Source organism: Arvicola amphibius, chromosome 15 (genome assembly GCF_903992535.2).
Source record: "Arvicola amphibius chromosome 15, mArvAmp1.2, whole genome shotgun sequence".
In the NCBI taxonomy this organism is placed as follows: domain Eukaryota; kingdom Metazoa; phylum Chordata; class Mammalia; order Rodentia; family Cricetidae; genus Arvicola; species Arvicola amphibius.
The window spans coordinates 45,775,940-45,787,618 of record NC_052061.1 but is presented as its reverse complement, the minus strand read 5'-3'; the positions used below and the strand labels follow the sequence as shown (position 1 = coordinate 45,787,618).

The 11,679-nt window shown below is 48.0% G+C and overlaps 1 protein-coding gene across 1 annotated transcript in view; it reads left to right on the top strand.

The window, feature by feature from the left end:
• The first annotated feature begins 9,008 nt into the window (after window positions 1–9,008).
• Cotl1 (coactosin like F-actin binding protein 1) overlaps window positions 9,009–11,679 on the top strand; it is a 36,283-nt gene continuing 33,612 nt past the window's right edge. Inside the window, exons 1-2 of the mRNA XM_038313250.2 lie at window positions 9,009–9,238; window positions 9,338–9,420. Of these exons, the coding sequence (XP_038169178.1) occupies window positions 9,162–9,238; window positions 9,338–9,420 (160 nt within the window). The 5' untranslated portion in view covers window positions 9,009–9,161. The remainder of the gene's footprint in view (window positions 9,239–9,337; window positions 9,421–11,679) is intronic.

Here is an 11,679-nt window from a genome sequence, read left to right as displayed (position 1 = left end):
GTTTCCCTCTTTTCACTTGAGAGGCTTTGTCCCTGATCCTGAAGCCAGGTTGGTACTGAAGCTCCAGCAGTCCTCCCGCCTCCATCTCCACAGCTCCAGGGTAACCTGGGCTTCCAGGCTTTCAAGCCTGGATTTTTCATGAGTTCTGGGGATTAGAACTCAGGTCCCCATGCCTGTGCAACATGAACTGGCTGAGCCATCTTTCAAGCCATCTCAGTCCTTGAAATGTTCTAGGGGAAATGACTGTTTAAAGGGCTTCCATAATAAGTTTTTGTTTGTTTAAAACAGGGTTTCGTGTAGCCCAGGCTAGCCTCAAACTTACTATGTTGTCTAGGCTAACCATGAATGCCTGATCCTCCTGCTTCTTACTCCAGCAGGTGTGCTCTACCACACCGGCCTTTGCTTTGAGCCAAACAGTGACAGCGCCTGAGAGGAAAGTGTGGTTTCTAAAAGGGAAAGGTACACTTTTTACAAAGCATAAAAACCCAGCTGATGATAGGAGACCTTCCGTGGGATGGGGGCTTCTTTGTCACAACTAAAGCAGAAACTGTTGTATTTTAAAGATTTTATTTTAAATTGTGTGTGCCCATAGAGGTCAGGAGAAGGCATTGGACCTCTGGGAGCTGGAGTTAGTTATAGGCTGTTATGAACTGCTCAACTTTGGGCTGGGAACTGAAATCGGGTCTTCTGGAAGAGCAGTATACGCTCTTAAACATCGGCCCATCTCTCCAGTCCTTAGTTATTTTTAAATTAAAAAGCTATGGCAGTCAGAACAAAACACAATTAGTCAGAAGACAAATCCCAGCTCTGTGGAGCAGTTTGACTTGTCTTGTTTAAAAGAGAAAAGTGTAAACTTTGACTTGTTTGGTTTTGTTTTGTATTTCACATGCATTGGTGTTGTGCTGGCATGTATGTCTGTGTGAGGGTGTCAGATTTCTTAGAACTGGAATTATAGTCAGTTGTGAGCTGCCATGTAGGTGCTGGGAATTGAACCCAGGTCCTCTGGAGGAGTAGCCAGTGCTCTTAACCACCAAATCACCTCTCTAGCCCTCTAAAATTGGATGTTTCAACCATGTCCCTCTAAAATAAATCACAATTCTTTCTTTGTTGTTTGTTTGTTTGTTTTTTGAGACAGGGTTTCTCTGTGTAGCCCTAGCTGTCCTGGAACTCACTCTGCAGACCAAGCTCAAACTCATAGAGATCTTCCTGCCTCTGCCTCCCAAGTGCTGGGATTAAAGGTGTGCGCCACCATCACCCAGCAGCACAATTTTCTAATCTTTTTTTTAATATTTATTTATTTGTTTATTATGTATACAGTATTCTTCCTGCAGGCCTCATTACAGATGGTTGTGAGCCACCATGTGGTTGCTGGGAATTGAACTCAGGACCTTTGTTTTTTTTTTTTTTTTTTTTTTTTTTTTTTTGGTTTTTCGAGACAGGGTTTCTCTGTGGCTTTGGAGCCTGTCCTGGAACTAGCTCTTGTAGACCAGGCTGGTCTCGAACTCACAGAGATCCGCCTGCCTCTGCCTCCCGAGTGCTGGGATTAAAGGCGTGCGCCACCACCGCCCGGCTCTCAGGACCTTTGGAAGAGCAGGCAATGCTCTTACCCTCTGAGCCATCTCTCCAGCCCCCACAATTTTCTAATCTTATTTTACTCATTTTGTTCTTGGTGCAGCCAAATGTTCATGTTGTTTTCAAAGTTCCTAGTATTTTTTAAGTTTATTTATTTATGTATGTACTTTATGTATATGTGCGTTTTGCCTGTATGCACGCCAGAAGAGGGCACTGGATCCCATAGGGACTACAGATATAGAGAGTTATGGGCCACCACATGAGTGCTGGGAATTGAACTCAGGACCTCTGGAACAGTAGCCAGTACTCTTAACCAGTCCTCATTGTCCCTCCAGCCTCCTCCCCCACCAGTATTTTCTTAAAAAGGAAGGGAGGGAGGGAGGGAGGGAGGGAGGGAGGGAGGGAGGGAGGGAGAGAGAGAGAGAGAGAGAGAGAGAGAGAGAGAGAGAGAGAGAGAGTTTACTGCTCAGGCCTGATCATCTTGCAGCCAGGCTGAACCTCCAACATTATAGTATCCTAGGGATTGGCCCATCACGTCCCTCTGTAGGTAATATGGCGATGTACTGGTGACAGGCAGGACTCAGCCACATCAGATTCTACTAGATCTGTACAAAGGCAGTGAAGGGTACCCTGAAGACAGGATTCAAAGCAAACGCTGGGAAGACTTCCGATAGCTGCATAAAAATTGTGAGAGAGAGAAAGGAATGTGGTCCCTGCCTCCTGTGTGAAGTTCTGCGTCTTCAAAGTGAAGATGTGTGGGCACCTGTTATGGTGACTGAAACCAACCTCAATTTACAAGCAAAACAAACCAACCAACAAAACAAAACAAAAAACCCACCTGTCTTTTTCATAGTTGATGATGCCAATAAATTGACAGACGCTTCACTCTAAAAAAAAATCACACTTATTTATCTATGTGTGCATGGGAGAGGGGTGCACTCTAGGGCCTGCCAGATGGTCCAGCCAGGGAAGGTACTTGCTGCCAAGTCGAAGAACCTGAGTTTGATCCCTGGGACCCACAAGGTGGAAGAAGAGAACGGACACAAGTTAACCTCTGACCTTCGTATCTGCACACTGTAGCGTGCAGGCTTGGGGCCTGTGCATGTCGAGCTCTTACCAAAAGAGACCTTGACCTCCATGCAGAACCTCTGGACTCCTAAGTAGTAGAAACCCAGGGCATATTGCCTGAGCAGCCATCAGCCAGGAGCCCCGAGACTGTACCTTCAGCCCTCACTTAGGCAACTTAATCTTTCTGACACCCCTGAGGACCTCTTTTTAAAGCCCTCGCATTGGTGAGATCAGCTCATTCCATTAATAGTCCTGTCTATAAATATTCCTTCCCAGGGAGGCACCTGTTTCAAGGTGCAGCCACTTGCTGAGGAAGCAAGAGTCGGGTGTGTGCTATTCCACCTGGCGGGTCAGCTGAGGAGGAACTTTTTTCCTTCAGCTTTTAGCCCCAAGGAAAACGTGGAAACCACGGCTCTGACCTCAAAGAGTCTGTCGGGGTTCTGCAAGGAGCAGTCAATTACGATGGGTTTTGCTGTTTTGTTTTTAAAGATTTTTTTTAAAAAAATCTCTCTCTCTCTCTCTCTCTCTCTCTCTCTCTCTCTTCCTCTCCCTCTCCCCCCCCTCTCTCTCTCTGTGTGTGTGTGTGTGTGTGTGCCCGGGTTCCTAAATATTATGTGTGTGCAGGTGTCTGTGGAGGTCACAGGGTGCCAGATCCCCTAGAACTGGAGTTACAGATGGTTGTATGCCATGTGTGGGTGCTGGGAAGTGAACATGGGATCCTTTGAAAGAGCAACAAGTGCTTTTAACCATTGACCTGTCTCTCCAGCCCTTGGTTTTTGTTTTTATTTTTGTTTGGAGACAGGGTCTCATAGTTCAGGCTTGTCTCAAACTGGCTGTGTAGTGAAGAGTGACCCTGGGCTCCTGACCCCTCTTTCTTTGCTTCTTGGATGCTAGACCTACCTTTCTAGCTGTGTAAATAAAGGTTTTTGTTTGGTTGGTTTATTTTTTTTTTAATTTTTCAAGACAGGGTTTCTCTGTGTGTAGCTCTGGCTGTTCTGGAACTCACCCTATAGACCAGGCTGGCCTTGAGCTCACAGAGATCCACCTGTGTTTACTTTCCAAGTGCTGGGATTAAAAGAATATGCCACCCCTACCCAGCTAAATAAGATATTCTTAAAAACTCAGCACAGAGTTCTCTTAAAGCCTGGGTAGCCCAGCAGCCTGACTCCATCTTGTGATTTCCAAATGCTGCTTTCTGATGGAGATGTAAAACCTCTGAGGTCAGATGGCCTTGGTTTAAATGGCACCTTCACCGTGTCCAACCCTGGGCATGGGCCCAGTGTGTGCGCGCAGCTGTAATCCCAGTACTCAGGAAGCTGAGGTAGAAGGATTTCAAGTTCAAGGCCGGTCTCGGTTATTTAACGAGAGGCTGTACTGCAACAAAACCAGCCCTAGAGGATGGCTTCAAGTCTCATCTAGGCTGACACAAGGACAGAGAATTAACAGAGAAGCAGCTGTGCACAGCCGAGCATGGCGGAACACTTGTAATCCTAGTACCTGGGAGTAGAGGCAGCAGGACCAGGAGATGAGGCCAGCCTGGGCTCCATGAGATCCATCTCCAAAAATCAAGACGTGAACGGGTAGATATGATCAAAACACGCTGTACACACATATGACAGTCTCTAAGAAAAATTATGTAAGAAGCCAGTCAGCTGATGGAAAACAGACCCACAGAACTTAACGCAATGTCTGGCACTCCATGCAGGGTCACAGGACATCATATTTGTTAATGATAGATAATTAACATATAGAATTATGATGTCATTACTATTAGTGTTATAGAATGCTGCAGTGGCCTGGCATAAAAGGAACTGCAATTGCATTTCATACATTATTATATATATTGCTTATCTGGGTGGGCATGGGCCTGGAAGGAGGCTGCGAACGAGCTCCCAGAAACCAGTGTCTCCAGGCTGTGGCCACTGTCTATCTCATGGGACAGTAACGGGTGCTGCTAAGGCCTTTGAAATTGGAGGTGTGTGTGTGCGTCAGTGGTACAGGATGTCTGTGTCTGTCTGGGGTTCCTGTAGCTCTTACAGACAGGCATCCATGGTGAGCTAGATGGACAAATCCCTGCTTGTAGACCTGGCATTCTTCTAGGGGTGGACAGACAAAATCTAAGATGAGAGAAAGGCGATGTCAGAGAGATCAATGGGTGCTCAGAGGCAGAAGCTTGGCTGACAGTGACTGGCAGAGTGTTACAGAGGACCTTCTTTCATGGTTGGTAGCTGTGCTCACTCGGGGGTAAATGTGCCCCTATGTTCTCTCCTCCATGTACATCCCAGGTTTGAACTCAGGTTGTCAGATTTGGTAGCAAGCATCTTTATTCACTGAGCCATATCAGTGGCCCATTTTTTTGTTTTGTTTTGAGTTTGTCACAAGATCTTACTCTGTAGCACTGGCTGTCCTGGAACTTAATCTGTAGATTCAGGTGACCTGAAACATATGTCAATTCTCATGTCTCTTCCTCTGGGTTCCTGTGGTTACAGGTGCAGGCCACCACACCCAGCCAGGTTACTTTCTGTATTGTGATATTCTATGGAGCCCAGTTGAGGTCGGTATTCACAGCACAGCTGAGTAGCTTGACAGAATCTAGGTTCCATGGCAAAACAACCCTTTCACAGTAGAGGGCGCCCTCAGCAAGGAGCAGAAAGAACTGTTGAGGGCCCTAGGGAATTAATTCCTGTTTTCCTATTCCCATGGTCTGTATGGTGCTTGGAATGTAGAGCCAGAAGATGCAAGGTCAAGTTCACTTTTTTTTTTTTTTTTTGGTAATAATTAATACTTCCTTCCTTTTGTTTTTGAGGCAGGGTTTTACTATGTAGGCCAGGCTAGCTTTAAACTTACTATGCAGCCCCGGCTGGTCTACAACTCTCTTCCATGTTGGGATTAAAGACCATGAGCCACCATATGTCACCTTGCACCACCATGTCACTATGCACCACCATGCATCATCAAGCTCCTCGGTAGTAATTTCATATAAGTAAATAATATATTCACATGGTTTAAAAACAAATGTAGGCTGGACATAGTGGCGCAAACCTTTAGTCCCAGTACTCAGTATTCGGGAGGCAGAAGGAGATGGATCTTTGGTCTACAGAGTGAGTTCCAGGACAGCCAAGACTACACAGAGAAATACTATTTTGAAAAACCAAACCAAAACCAACCAACCAACCAACCAAACAAACAAACAACAACAACAACAACAACAACAACAAAACAGGGGATGGAGAGATGGTTCAATAGTTAAGAGCACTTGTTGCTTTCAAAAAGACTCAAGTTCAGTCCCAGCACCCAAGTCAGGCAGCTCATAACTTCCTGTAACTCCAGCTCCAGGGGATCTGGTTTCCTCTTTTGGAATTTTTCATGTCTGTAGGCTCATCTGGCCTGGGGGCCCACACCTGTAATCCCTGCCTTTGAGACGGGGAGGCAGGAGTATCAGGAGTTCAGAGTTACCCTCTGCTATCTGGTGAATTAGAGGCCAGCATGGGCTACATGAGACCCTATCTCAAATACACACACACAAAGAACAGCAGGGGAACTATCTTAATCAGTAAAGTACTTCCCGTGGTAGCACAAGGACCTGATTTGACCCTCTGAACTCACATACAAAAAATATAAAGCCACATAGTGGCTGGGTTTGTAACCCCAGTGCTGGGGAGGTAGGGAGGTGGAGACAACTGGACCCTTGGGGTTGAATGGCCAGTCAGACAAGCCTAGTGAGCGAGCTCCATGCCAGCTAGGGAGCCTGGAAGGCATCTGAGATCTTCTGCTACACACACAAGAGAGAGAGACAGAGACAGAGAGACACACACACACACAGAGAGAGAGAGAGAGAGAGAGAGAGAGAGAGAGAGAGAGAGAGAGAGAGCGCCAGCCACTGGAACTGAGTGGTTGCATTAGCTTTCATGGTTTTTTTTTTCACTTTGTAGGGTGTAGTAGTATTTTTTCTAGCAGCCCCCCCATATGTGTGTATGTATGTATGCAGGGCTTTTCTTGTTGTTGTTGTTTTGTTTTGTTTGAGACAGGGTGTCTCTGTGTACGAGCTCTGGCTGTGCTGGAACTCATTCTATAGTGTATGTAGTTTGTAGTGAGATAATCTCATGTAGCCCAGACTGGACTTCAGCTGGCTGGTATCTGAGGACCAACCTGAACTGATTCTCTTGCATTCACCTCCCAAGTACTAGGACAACAGGTGTGTGTCTCTATACCTTTTATTTATTCAAATGTATGTATGTATGTATGTATGTATGTATGTGAGAGTGTATGTGTGGAATGGGTGTGTGTGTGTGTTCTGGGTTTTAAGCTTTGGTTAGAAAGACCTTTCCTATTCCAGGCAAGAAAGAAGCACCTCATGTTTTCTTCTGGCCCCTTTGGGGTTTTGACATTGATGCCTGCTGTGGACAACACCCATCCTTTCTAATGGCCATCTTCCCTTCCCTTTTCCAAGGACCACTGTGAGCTCCATTAGTTAGGAATTTTATCTTCTCTTTCTCTCTGTATATATGTATGTATGTGGGCACATGCATGTGTACACACATGCCGCAGTATGCTTGTGGAGTGATTTGAGAGACTTGGTTCTCTCCTTTCTTCAGGCGGGTCCCAGGGATCAAACTCAGGCCACCAGGCTTTGCACCTCCTGTTTTTACTTTTCATCCACGGCAGCATCTGCTCACTCGTCTGCAGCTCCTGTGCTGCCCACCCACCATTATTAACCCACCACTGATTGACAGGTCATTAGCTCCTTTTTGTTTTCCTTGTCAAAGATTCTAATCCCCCTCCCTCTCTTCCCTTTTTCTTCTTTGACTTCTCTATTTTCATTTGTGTGTGTGTGTATGTGTGTGTGCACATGCGTGTGAAGAAGCCTACAGAGGTCAGAAGAGGGCATCAGATTCTCCTGGAGCTGTAATTACAGACAAGGGTGCTGGGAAAGAAGCTGCAGTCCTCAGGAAGAGAACAAACCACCTCTGTCACCCTGAGACCTTTTTGTCTCTTACCTGTCTCTTTTTGTTATGAAAAGTTTTTTTTTTTAATAATTAAGCATTTAAATGCCAGATTCCCCAGATCTCTGAGTAGATGAGGGCTGTTTGCTGGGTATAGATGAGTTGTAACTACAGTATAGAATCTGCCTGGAGATGATTTTGTAGCCCAGGCAGGCTTGGAACTCAGTGTGTAGCCCAGGCTGCTTGTCCGTGTACAATCTTTCCCCAACCTCCTGAATTCTGAGATGACTGGTGTGAGCTACTATGCCCAGAGAACCTGCGGCCTCACAGATCCTGGACCACTGGGCCACACCCTCAGTCTCAAGGGTTCTCCTGTCTGCTGTATATTGTTCTGGACCTTTTCAGTTTCTGTCTAGGATTCTTTTTAGTTAACTGCAAACCAACAATGACCTCTTTTGATGTCTGCCTTTGCTATACACAACGTTTCAATGAAAGCTGAAGGCGCCCAGTGAAGCTGGCCGTGTTATTCTTACCATGGGAAGAGAGCAGTATTCGTGGAGGAGTTTCAGGACTTGCTCCATGGCTTGGGGATGAGAATGACACTGGGTGTAGTTCCAGAGCTGGGCCTCCAGGACCCGCCTTTCATCTGCCTGTAGGACAGACAGTGGACAGGGAATGATACCCAATGAGGGAATTAAGGATTCTTCCTCACTCCAGTCAGCTCTTGCTTCAGAGCCTAACGTGACTGCAGACAGCCAGGCTACAATGTCAACAGTGATTCCCAGTCTGCCCCTTTCCAAATGAAATGCTTCCTTCTTTCCAGTTCCTCTCATCCCAAACCCACAGAGCAAACACCGGGGTTGTGGCCGGTCTTGCCAGCCTGGCTCATCAGACTTGCTGAGTTAACTTATCTTCCTGGAGGTGAGGGGGCGTGGGGAGCTCTGCAGCCCAGCTCACTGGTGGAGGAGAAGGAGAAGAGAATAAGATTCAAGAGAAGATGGAGGGGAAGAGGAAGAAGGGTAGAAGGGGTGGAGAAGGAGGAAGGAGGCCCTGGGAGGAGGAGAAGGGGCTCGGGGTGGGATAAAAGGGATCGATGAGAAGAGGGGAGAACAAGGAAGAGGGAGAGAGAAGAAAGGGAGGACAACGGAGTGAGGGAAGGGGAGGATGGGAGAAGAGAGGGAAGGAAGAGAGCGAGATTGGAGAACCCAGAAGGTGGTAGAAGAAGAGAGGGGTTGGGGAAGAAGGAGGAGGAAGGGGGGGGAACTAAGAGGAAGAGCCCCTCCTCCAATCTTTCGCGGAGTTGCGCAATCCACCCAGGCTGAGATTGGCCTCTGGACGTGCGAGACACCCCGCCCCCGGCCTTCGTGACCAATGGCGGCTGAGGGGCGTGGCCTTCCTGGGACTAGAGTCCGGGCGCGCGATCCGGCTCCGCATTAGCCTCGGGCGCCTCTCTCGGAATCCGAATTTCTAGGTCTGAGTTGCCGCCCTTGTCCCCCTAGCTCGCTCTCTGCGCTCGGTCGAACCTCGCAGCCTGTCAGGGGCGCGCTCACTGGCTCCAGCAGTGTCCTCGCGGCGGCCATGGCCACGAAGATCGACAAGGAGGCGTGTCGCGCGGCGTACAACCTAGTGCGGGACGACGGCTCGGAAGTCATCTGGTGAGCAACGCTGCGGGCCCGGGGATGCCGGTAGTGACTTGCTTCGTGCCGCCCGCCGCAGCCGCTCACCTCTGTTTCTTTTCTTCCTCCAACCCAAAGGGTGACTTTCAGATACGATGGCGCCACCATTGTCCCAGGCGATCAGGGAACGGATTACCAGCACTTCATCCAGCAGTGCACAGGTAGAGACCCGAGACCTTTTGGGAGACGGTGGGCACCCTGGGCACCAAGGTGGTTGGGCATCCAAGCAGCAACATATTTGGTCTGTTCCCCCGACTCCCGGTTTGGTTTGGTGTTTCTGCCTTTTTCTTTTTTTTTCAATTTGAGCCCATGGTGACCTCCAACTGGCTATTCTCCTGCCACAAGCATCTAGTTCTGGGATTGTAGGCGTGCACAGCCATGCCAGGCTCTGATCTGAGCCTCTTAAAGTCCAGTGTGTGTCCTTCACCCCCCACCCCCTTTGTCCATCAGCGGAGGCAGAAGTGACCAGTGCAAATTCCTCCCCTGGCAGTGTCAGATCAGATGGCTTCTTCCGCCCCCTGTGGTTCACTGGGTTTCCAGGTCAGCTAGGCCAGTTCCAACTCCAGTGTCCAACCCTATCCACTAACCCTCTCTGATTGGCCAGTGAACAATAACAACGAAGCCCCTGGGGGCTGCAAGCTGAAGGCAGAACCCAGGGCCCCACCCTCCTTTCTCCTTCCATCTTTGTCCGTATCTGCTTCCGTACAAGCCTTTAATTTGAAGAGTCCGGAGCCACATGCTAAAGGCGGATGCCTGATGTTGCTCTTTGAGGTCTAGAGAAAGTGAAGCTGACTTGGGAGGTCCGAGGGGCCAGTTTCATGGGGAGTGAATGGCCCCTGACTGGGGTGGGGTATGGGGGAAGCCCTGGGAGCTGAAGTGCCCCATGGTTTGGTGTGAAGGATTCATGCAGGTGTGTGACTTACTAAAAGCATCATCACACGGGAAACCGAAGGTTCGTGTGTGTTCCAAGCTTCCCCCAGGGTGTGTGTGTGGCCCATGAAAGAACACATGGCCTAAGCGGTCGCAGTCCCTTGCAGAAGCAGACCTTCAGGACACAGCTGATAATGTGATCTTTTAAGGAGCTGGTGAGCAGTGCAGTTCGGCATTCTGCAGAGGCAGGAGGATGGAGAGTTGGAGGTGGTCCTGGGCTGTGCACTCCTGTCCCCACCCCCCAGCAAAAAAAAAAAAAAAAAAAAAAAAAAAAAGAGCCTTTGAATAGGAGACCCTGGGTCCTAGTGTCCCCTGTTGTCTCTAGCTTGGGAACTAACTTCAGACAAAGGCAGGCCACCTGGAAGCTAGGGTGTGGACTCCTAGTCGATGGTTGTGGGTTTGAATCCCACTGGGGCAGCTTCCCAGCTGGGTGGGTTGGGAACAAGTCCCCATGGGGGCCACTGTTCCTCATCTGTCATTTCTTAGTGCTGCTGTGGGATTGAATGATCCCAAGTGTGTAAGTGTTCAGTATAGTGCTTGTCAGAGTCATTGGTGGCATACAAACAAAAACCAAGCCAAGGTCACGTGACTTCTCTCTTTAACAGCTTTCTTTTTTTTTTTTCTTATTCCTCTTTTTTTAATTTTCATTTTTTAGCACTGGGTATAGAACTTGCTGGGTGGGCACGCATGCACTCTGCCATTTGAGGCACATCTCAGTCTTAAAAATTAAAGTATTTTATTTTGAGACAAGTTCCCACTCAGTAGTCCAGGCAGGCCTTGAACTTGATATCTTCCTACTTCTACTTCCTGGTTTGTGTTAAAAGCCAGCTTCGAGAAAACTTGTATGTTCCAGGATAGGCATGTGAGGATTAGAATAATTAAGTGAAAGGAATCAAGATATAGGAGAAATGAGAGACAGAAACACAGAACAGCATCGGGAGGGACATTCAGCGAATGCTGAATTCACCTTGTTCAATCTTCCACACGCTTATTATATACTTCACGCCAAAATGGGAGGAGGGAGGCAACAGACTTCATAGCATGACACAAGGAATAGATTTGAATTCTCTGACCCTTGGTCCAGGAGGAGCGGATCCACTTCAACCCTCAAAGTACTAATTAGCTATTGTCAACAACTTTGAGAGAGCAGAACCAAGCTCAAACTCTCTGACTTCCAGTCAAGATAGAACAGGCTCACAACTGTGGGCCCTCACGGGCTTGTGCTACCTGGCTCTTTAATTACTTTCTGGCCTCGAACTTGCTAGGGTAGCTGAGCCTGGCCTGGAACTCTTGATCCTCCTGCCTTTGCCTCCTAAGTGCTGGGATTGTAGGCTTGCTTCACCATGCCCGGCTGCATAACTTTCTTAATTGAATCATCCTTTGTCTTTGGTTCATCTCAAAGGGCATTTACTTTGTGCTGGTGGTACTTAGATTCGTGTGCAGTTGTGTGTTCGTGTGTAAGTGTTCTCCCAGCTAAAATGTCTCCTGGG